This window comes from Leuresthes tenuis, unplaced genomic scaffold (assembly GCF_036924035.1).
Source record: "Leuresthes tenuis unplaced genomic scaffold, fLeuTen1.0.hap1 SCAF_10, whole genome shotgun sequence".
In the NCBI taxonomy this organism is placed as follows: Eukaryota; Metazoa; Chordata; class Actinopteri; order Atheriniformes; family Atherinopsidae; genus Leuresthes; species Leuresthes tenuis.
Window position 1 is genome coordinate 12,467,197 of NW_027325364.1, and position 9,893 is coordinate 12,477,089.

General features: G+C 41.6%; 1 protein-coding gene across 1 annotated transcript; it reads left to right on the plus strand.

The window, feature by feature from the left end:
* The first annotated feature begins 404 nt into the window (after nucleotides 1–404).
* Nucleotides 405–6,405, plus strand: cacng6b (calcium channel, voltage-dependent, gamma subunit 6b). Its single transcript, XM_072393270.1, has 4 exons — nucleotides 405–823; nucleotides 3,616–3,690; nucleotides 5,024–5,161; nucleotides 5,373–6,405. The coding sequence occupies exons 1-4, from the start codon at nucleotides 460–462 to the stop codon at nucleotides 5,591–5,593; spliced, it is 798 nt and encodes a 265-aa protein (XP_072249371.1). The 5' UTR covers nucleotides 405–459; the 3' UTR covers nucleotides 5,594–6,405.
* The last annotated feature ends 3,488 nt before the right edge of the window (nucleotides 6,406–9,893 follow it).

Genomic DNA, 9,893 nt, shown 5'->3' on the forward strand with positions numbered 1-9,893 from the left:
TGTTGGAAATTAAATATTACAGTGGTGATGAAAGGATTTTGCTCTGGTGAAGCATATGCCGACTGCTCTTTCATCTTTCTGTTTCATCTCTCTGTTTCAGAGGATTGGACAGAAAACAGACTGGCTCTCCTGGTTCGTGCCTCCGCCTCATCCCATCTTTTTATTACCTTTCTTCATCCGCCCCCAACATCACTGCAGATCTATTCATAGCTCTTTTTTGTCTAATTTCAGCATCCAGCCCACTTATTTTTACTGAATCCTCTGACTGCTTTTGCTCAATTCAGTCATCCAGCACAGCCCAGCTGCATCTCCCAGGTTTTAATATAGTGTTGTAACTTTTTCATCTGGCAGCCTCTCTACATATTTTTTATTATTTTTTTTATGTCATCATCTTGCTCTTCTTATCTTTGCTCTAAGAGCCCTGCCCCATTGCTTGGTTAGTCCCATACTCTTGGCAGTATGTGGTCCAACTTTCTTGTGCAGCACGAAGATGAGGGCCGTTCTGGGGTGGCAGGGCCTGGGCAGAGCGGGGCTTTGGGAGGAGTGAAAGGTTTTAGAGGACAAAGGCGGATCAACAAGATGAGTGACAGCCAGGAAGGGAAGATCAAGCTGGCCTTCTTTATATCTATTGTTGGGGTGACCCTGACGGTGTTGGGCATGGGGACAGAGTTTTGGGTGGAGCTGGCCCAACCAAAGAATTTCAGCGGCAACCAGACCTGCCAGATGGCCCATTACGGCCTGTGGAAGGGCTGCATCCGTACCCTGTGGGTGGCTGACATAGACCCAGAGCGGGCAAGCTGTGGCCCGGCTGAACTTCCTGGAGGTGAGATCTCTAGCTGCTGTGTGTCAGTATGAGTTTGTGTTCATCTGTCTGTGCTGTCTGGGAGGTGAGCAGGAGGAAATGAGCCTGTCTTGTTTCTCTGATGGTCCGGCACATGTCTGTACCGACCGACCATGCAAGTCTGCCTTGAGGTTTCCTCGATGATATGCACATCAGTCTCAAAGAGGAATAATAAAGAGGGGTCAAAATATGATTTTGAGAAATTGCAAGTTGTTGACTTCATTAAGGAAACACATGTACACTGAACTGAAGAAGTAATCATAACTACAGTGATGAAATATCCACTGGGAATATCCTTATATAGTTAGGTCTTTATGTCTTAACTCAGAAGCGCTTGAGTAGAGCTCTGTCAACACTTTATTTCAAATAAAATGATTTTAATCTAGCTCTTATGATCTTTAGATTGCTGAGCATTATCCATCCATCCATTTTCTATACCGTCAATCCGTCGGTCGGGTCGTGGGGGGGGCTGGAGCCTATCCCAGCAGTCATCAGGCGAAAGGCGGGGTACACCCTGGACAAACAAAGAAATACAATGCTTTGAGACACAATTCCAGTGGAATTACACAAATAGTGAAGTTTTAAAAATAAATTTTGATCCTAATGTAACAACACAAAGAAAAATGCTGGAACAATAGTCAGTAAAGTCTGTGTCATTCATAACAGAGTCTATGAATGTAGTGTGATGTCATGAATTGACTGTAAACGGTGGTGTGGTGGTTAGCACCATTGCCTCACAGCAAGAGAGTTCCTGGTTCAAGCAGAGGCTGGATTTTGCATGTTCTCCTTGTTCATGTTCATGGGTTCTCTCTGGATGACCCAGTTTCCTCCCCCAGTCCACAAACATGCATGTAAGGTTGATTGGTGACTCTAAATTGTTCCCAGGAGTGAGTGTTTGCCTCATTTGTCTCTATGTGGCCCTGTGGTGGACTGCTGACTTGTCCAGGATGTACCCTGCCCCTCACCCAATGACAGCTGGGATAGGCTCCAGCCCTGAATTGAATAAAACTTTACTGATCCCAAAATGGGAGATTTTTCTTTCAGCATAAAGAATCAAAACATTAATTAGATATTAGTTGCTGCAGAAATGCGGTTGTGTAAAGTTATTGGGCTGGAATCATCTCCTGTAACGTTCTTCACTGTAGCGGAGGTGAAGAGAGAGTATCACACATCAATATATCTGAATATCAAGGTTTTGTCTTGACTGGATACCTTATCATCTCCTGTGATAGATGGGAAAACACAGGTTTAATGCGTTGATGGACATCCATGCTTAGATTTGTGACAGTTCTTTTCTTAAAGCCCTTTATTCAACTTGACCATGGCTGGATTCTCGAGAGAGTGTCGATTATCTGCACAGTGACCTATTTCTGTCTGAAATGGGAGTCTAGAGATGGGGAGAGGCAGGTATTGGGCGAGAGATTTTCTGGAATCACTGCTTGTCTCTGGGAATTTGCCAAGAGGAAACCAAAAAGTCCCCTCATGCATCAACGATACATCTGCATCTCATGTGTACCTATTTGCAAACATCACCTTTAATGATGTGTCAGGAAACTGTTTTACCATACAGTTTTCATGGACAAATGTATCTATTCTGGCACTTTCTGACAAGCGAATTTGACTCCAAAATGGGTTGTTGGTATGTGAGAGAAGTCAGTATGCGTCTGACAATCTCTCTCACACGTCCTACAACAGTCGGCCCACGCCGCCTGTCGCAGATAGCTGTTGGCTCTTCATGTTTGTAGGAAAACAACTGTTGCCATCCCTGCTTCTCCCTCTCACATCCCTGTTTACATGCCTCTGGCTCTCGTCCCGAGCAAAGCGTAGCCTGCTGATGCCCTGTCTGTCATCTCTAGACCAGCGATCCATCTTCGCTGCCTGCTGGAGAGGAACGTGACGGCTCAATAATCATCATCTCAGCAAGGGGTAGCGAGAGCAAATCCGTTGACTGTGATAGCCCAGTCTGCTAGAAAATCAGTAGACTGATAAATGGTGGATCTGCTTCATTAGAAAATGTTTGCAAATGTGCTCAAGCTTATTCTTGTGTGGCAAAGAAGTCTCAGAATCTGTGTGTGGACATGCATGTGGTCATCTGGGACCACATCAGTTTCAGTTGGTGAAAATCATCACTATGCGCCTGTGAAGCCAGTTGGAATCTGACTACTTCACAGTTTTTGTCTAAATATAGAGAGGGGGAAATGAGGAAGAGGGACAGATAAAGATGAAGGGAGAGTGTATGTCTAATGCAGTATTCACCAACCCCTCTGTGTTTCCTCCCCCTGTTGACATCTCCTGCTCCCCTCACCTCCTTCTCCATCTGCGACTCCTCTCTCCTTCCCTTCACTCACCACCCCTCCATCTGCTTGCAACCCACTCCTTCTTTTCCCTGTTATCTCATCCTTTGAGCTGTCATGCATCCTTCGTCTTATGCTCACCCTACGCATCCCCTTACCTTTTTCTGTAGCCCGAGTATAATCCTCCTGCCCCTTCTCTCTCTTCCCCTCTTTCGCCCCCTGCCAACTACCCATAGCATTTTGTGTCTCTCACCCTCACGGCACCATATGTGCAGTGCTGTGAAATGTGTGTGTGTGTGTGTGTTAGGGGGTATGTGTCTCCAAGTAGTCAAGCTAAAGCTCAGCTCTTGGATATAAATAGGAATGATGCCTTGAAGGAGACAGTGCATGGATGCATAGTAGGCACATCAGAGAAGACCAGTAGCCATCTAGGAGTGAGTGTATGAGTGTCTTTGTCTTATATTTTCTTTGTACCCACAGAATCCAACTGTACCTACTTCAAATTCTTCACCTCTGGGGAGAATGCAGTCATATTCAAGAAGACGACTAACAGGAGTAAGACCTTAAACTTACCCCTGCAACTTTTGCAGTACACACAGACACATGCTAGCAGTTACACCAGCAGCTACTATCAATAAAGATGCTCTCTGTGGTGCTCACAGGACCGTACTAGTGGTTTTTGCATGTTTTAGCCCATTAACTTCCACTGCCACCCATTTCCAAAGCAAGCTATAAGCCATCAGATTGATTAATGTGTTTGCTGCGCTGCCCAGAGAGCCACTTACTTCAGTGCAGTTTTCAGATAAGCTGGCTGAGACTTGATACCCATATCACACTGAACATAAGTCATCTTTATCCTTTGGCTAAAAGTTAACGTCTTGAGCACAGACTGAAACAAAAAACAGGACGCTGACAAAGCATAACATGAACTAATGGTCAGTGTGATACAGTAATTAGCTCACATAAAACAGGTTTCAAGTCTTTATAGGTTAATTTGTGAAATTCTAATTGTGCAAATGTTGCATAACAGCCATGGCTGTCTGGAAATCAGCAATAATGGTAATAAAGGAGGAGGAGAAATTTTTTGATTCCTCTATACGACAGGAGAAATTCTCTGACTTCTTGAACAAATCTCCAGCTTTTTGAGAAGCAGTGGTGTCATCACTGAAGCCTGAAAATCTGGAAAACCAAGTTGGTTCATCTTACTTGACAAATGGGGAAAGAACACGAGAATCATGTCACATTACGTGGTATCAGCATGTAATTCCTGTCACGTAATAAGGTGTCAGGAAGCTGTTTTCAGATATTTCTCTCAGACTAGCCTGTGTTAAGCTACATTAGTCCCATGGCATGTCATTAATAACTATGATATGTAATCTATTCATTTGTGAACATGGACATTATTTTAAATGAGCAAACATGAAAATTCTATGTCATCATTTTTACAGGCATTTTCCATACTGAATAAATGTCAGTGCATGCATTTTCAGGATAACATTTCTTGGCATTTTGACCCATATTATGAAGAAATAAAAAGATCAGCATAGACACCTGGAAAATGAATGTATTTTAGTTTTTCAATTCCTTTGGCTTGCAGCTCAGAGGATATGGGTTTAACAGCAACTTACCGTTTTTAATTTTAACCTCACAAAAAAAGTTCTCTAAGAGGAAAAAAAACGTGCCATTATCAATTTCAAAGCTACAATGATGATTGTGTCCACGTGCATGTAATTTGATCTGAGTCAATATGAGAAATAGCACAAGACTGAAAGTTTTTAAGATATATAAGATAACATTATCTGACTATATAAACCAACCAATTTCTGCTCAGAGCTTCATAAAACCTCACATCCTCTCCCTATAATTTCATCTCTTCTCTCCTCCACAGATCTAAACCTTGCTGCAGCTGTCTTGGCGCTTTTGAGTCTGACCATGATGGTGATGGGCTCCATATGCATTGTGATGTCCCTCAGCAAAGGAGTTCCCTTCTTTCTCAAACCAGCTTCCTTCTGTTTTATTCTATCAGGTTGGACCTGACATTTCTCTTAAGCATACCATGGCACAGTTTTTTCATGCCTTTTACTATAATCTTAATGTTTAACAATTGTTAGAGCATAGCTTTAAGAGAGTCAGAGTCTCTTTCTGCACACCCACGTTTCTCATTTTGGCTAAAAAGTTAATATGGTTCTAGGTTGAAACTTTCAGCACCCTCTCATTACCTTTATCTTCTTGTGCAGGAGTACTGGTCCTTCTGTCTGTCCTGATTTTCCACCAGTCTGTGCTGCACTTGCTGTCCAGTGACCACTCCATACCTCTACACCATGAGCTCTCCTGGTCTGTGGCCTGTGTGGGCTCAGCAGGGGCCATTCTCATTTTTGGAGGCTTCCTCTTCATCATCCTCTCTCTTCCTTTTAGCCCATGGCAAAAATGCCTGCCGCACAAGAACAGCACCACTTAGCCCTTGAATACTGAAATATGCATCCAGTATTCTTAATGTTTGAGGGCAAGTCAAAACCAACTTCCAACAGCAGTGACTTTGAGCTTGCTATTTATTGCATTAATTGTCTGCATTTAATTTGCAGATAATTCATACTTGGTCTTAATCAAATTTCTAAAGAGGAGTCAACAACTCATATAAGGCCTCGGTAAGGCCTCTAGAGGTAGATTTTGCAATGATTTTTGTTATTATTAGTAGAAAATAGAAGGAAGGGCGTAGCTGCTGCTGACTCTTTGAAAGGAATGGTGTGTTTACGTGAAAAAGTGTCACAAATAGGTTTGTCTGCATGCCAGGAGCTGTACAACTGCACATGAATTTGACATTTCTAGTGGCATACTTTGTTATTTGATTCTTTTTGTAGCGTGTTTCATATAAAAATTCCATCTCTGTTATTAAAAAACACAACTAAAAGCCTTAAATTAAAGGAGATAGCCATGCCCTCTGGGATGACGAAAAGATAATTTTTATAAAAGCTCTGTGACCCTGTAGATACCTGAAGTAGCTGCATAAGAGAAATGTTCAAATCTGTCTGACAGATCATTGTGCAGAAAAAAGGTCTGCATTATCTTCGAGCCCATGTGTGTATAGAGTAGGTCATTGTCGAGAGATTTCACTAAAAGAGAGTGTGCATGCTGATAATGTTGATGACTTTGTTCTTTTTTCTGCTACCCTGTATATTGCTTTTGTGAATACTTCTAAATACATGTACTTAAACAATGGCTTTGACCGCCATCTTTAATACGCATCATATCCTGCTCAACTTGTCTCTCGTCCAAAGTGAGAACTTTTGATAGGATATTCAGCCGAGAAAAATATTTGGTTTGATTAAGGTTTGGAAGATGGCACATGAATACACTGTTTCACTATGTTTACCAGGCCGGGTAAAAACTGATGCTAAAGGCTCTACCCTGATTGTGACGTGAAGGCATCCGGACAAAAATGAAGTAGTTAAAACAGGTTGGTCTGCCTCCAGTAAAGCCTACTCAGGCATCACTCAGGGCTACTTCCATTTGTGAAATCACATTCACAGTCAACACGGTTACATGCACAGTTGACTTAAGCTACGGTTACAACACGACTTTGCCCTTGAATCAGTTTACATGCATGAGAGGGGAATTTAGTGACTGACCGAAATATGTTTGATGCCACAATGCCAAGTATTGTACGGGAAATGTTCAAGGCATTCTGCCAACTCCAACTTTCTCCATCAGGGATCATAGTACAGAGAAATCATGTAAGTGTAGCTGAACTCACTGAACATACGTTGTTTTTAGGTCACTCGATTGGTGACTTTGTCAGATGATACTGCAATTATGAAATCAGGATTTTGAGAGTTGAGATGTAGTCTCATTTAGCATTTAGTCATCTGAAAAAGACACAGAAAAATTAGTGCATAAGAGCAGCTTTATTGGGAATTGGCCTGTAATAATATAAAGCGTACACTACTTTAGAGTTTTTACGAATAGATTAAAAAAAATGGAACTTTGGAGCATGGAAGAGCTTTGATTTTGTACAATTTCGGTTGGACTACTTTTTTTCAACTGCCATATAAACAAGCTCATTGTATATGTGTGCAATGAGAAAGAGAAGGGACAGAGTTGTGAGATCAAGGATGATCTTGGTGGACGATCAGATTCTTTAACTTCTTTAAAGGATGATGATCAGGAGTTTATCAAACAAAGTGTTTTTCATCTGACTTGACTGTCTGTGGGACAACATTATTTGTGCCTTCAAAACTCTGTTGCAAAAATGACTGAGTTTCATGATGTGGAGAATAATGATGATGATAAACACCGAGGTTACAGTCCACTCACATTTTGGTGCTGAACATCTTGGTAAGATTTGCAGAAAGTCCTGGTTAAGCATAAAGTACTCTGTAAAGGCTAGAAAATAATTTTAGTTTGAGGTTAAAATAACTTCCTTTTTGCTATGGGTAGATTATATTTATCACAATGTTTACAAGAATAAACATGGCTAAATTCCAGTGTTTTGTTGTCACATCAATCCACCCAAACCTCATCCCTACATGGGCTCTGACGCTCCACAATGTTGTCTCTTGACTTTCTCTTTAGTCCCAGTCGAACATACAGCTGCTGGAGGGCTTTGTCACTTGAACGTAACCACATGTCTTTTTTCAAACACTTGCTGACACGCTTGATGCTTTTTGCATTTCTGACAGGTCTTCTGCAGCGGTTGAGTGAGTGCTGCTACAGTGCATTGGGTGAATGTCAGGTGAATGAAATCAACTGTGTGAACAGATTGAAATACTATTAGTATATCAGAAAACTGTATAAGCTCAACTCTGTACATAGAATATGTGTGCTTTTGTTTTATGACTGTTCACTCTTTGTGGTATTGTCTCCAAAAAATGTATTTTGCCACATGTCTAAATAAGTGTATTTTACTTCATTTTTATCTTGGGATGTTCACTGTTTCGATGTAACAATACAAGCTATTTTTTAAAATCATACACTGCTTTGTTGCACTCACATGTACACAGTATGTGGCACCTGTTCTGCTCATTATTAAACTGATTTGACATGAAGTATAGACCTCCCTTTGGTGTGTTGGGATGTTACCCTTTCACTCTTTTAATCTGACATTCACCCATTTTCACCCTGTCACACTGTGTGACTCCTAACTTCTCAGCCAAACATCCCCATCCCCCAGAACAACTCTTCTATAATTAGGCTGGAGCTCATCGCAGTGCATTTCATTGCAGAGGTTGGGAAACCTTATCCCTGAATTTCAACAATGTACCCCCCAAGCCTATCCTCATACCTCTGCACCCTCTCCAACCCTGACCTTGCTGCGTCACTTTCCGCGCTGTCTCCAGGGGAGGCCAGCAGGTCACTACCTCACCACTCCTCTACCTTGCCCTCAACCTTTTCATCCCACACACAAACCGCTGACTGATCATCTCAGAAATATCCCAATAACAAGTGCTACAGACACCTCGCTGATGAGGATAAGGCATCCAGACACTCACATGCTCACCTGCACCCGCACATACTCACATGTTTTTAACTCTCAGTGGGCAGAAACTGAATCCACATGACACACTATCCAGGTTGTATATATAGCTGCTAATAGGTCTGCTGAGACTGTGGGACAAGTGGTGCACAGGCACAAGTTACATGTTTGCAAATGGAAAAAGACTGTCTAGAATTTCTTATGCAGGACCTGTCGATTGAAGGTGGAGAAAAACATTATGTTAGGATGAAAGCATTAATTATTATTGGTATAGATCTTTTCTCTGATATAATAATGGGTATTTTATGACAAGTAGTGGTGCATGTGTGCTAAATTAGTCTTAGGTTTGCTTTGGCAGCCTCACTCCGTGAATCTCTCATCGCAGCTACACTGTGACTGTAACAAGATTGCAATAGGTATGATAATAGTAGAGGAAGGCACTCAGTATAACTAATCCTCAAAGTCCAGTAGAACTTCCTGGAATCTCAGGCCCCTTGTCAAGGGTGTGACACTCCATCTAATGTAACGGTAGTAACATCTCCAGTCTGTGTGAGGAGTCTGCCAGCCTCCAGCTCCCTGCCAGTGATCCTCCCTCTGAGGTCGAGCAAAGCCAAAGCAGACCTTGAGAGCATTTTGTTATTGTTTTGCATGCAAAATTATGCATGAGGTCTCATATGGGCCTGTCAGCAAAAGAAAGTGCTATGCTTAAATAGGTGTCACACAAAAGTACACAGAATTAACTTTCAGTTGATTTTCTCATTATCCCATCTGGCGCTGTCCATATATTTGCAAATATAAGGAGCTGCGGGTATGGCAGGGAAGGTCAAAGACTTTTTAAGAACACAGCACACAAAAGATGAGCTTAGAGATCTTGAGCTTAACTTTCAACTTGTAACAGTGCTTGCTTACAAATGAAAAACTGTGTGTGTCAGAACCCAGTGGTGGAATTGAATAGATTCAGCCCTCTACTTGAGTGCACCTTTTTTTTATTATTTCACCTTCATGTTAGTTTCCTTACAAAGGGACCTGGATGTATCCTCTAAAACTGTTTAGATATTTTGACACCAAAAGAGTTCCAGAAAAGTTGTGAGGCTGTAAATAAAAACAGAATGCAATACTTTATAAGTCATTGAAAGCTGTATTTAACTGAAAATGATGCGAAGAATGCACATCACGTTGAAACTGGAACTTTTACAAGGATATGTGCTCAGTAACAGGTTTTTAAAAAAAAATAAAAATGATGACAGCATATGTTGCTCTGAAACCTGCATGCATCGCTTGTCTCAAT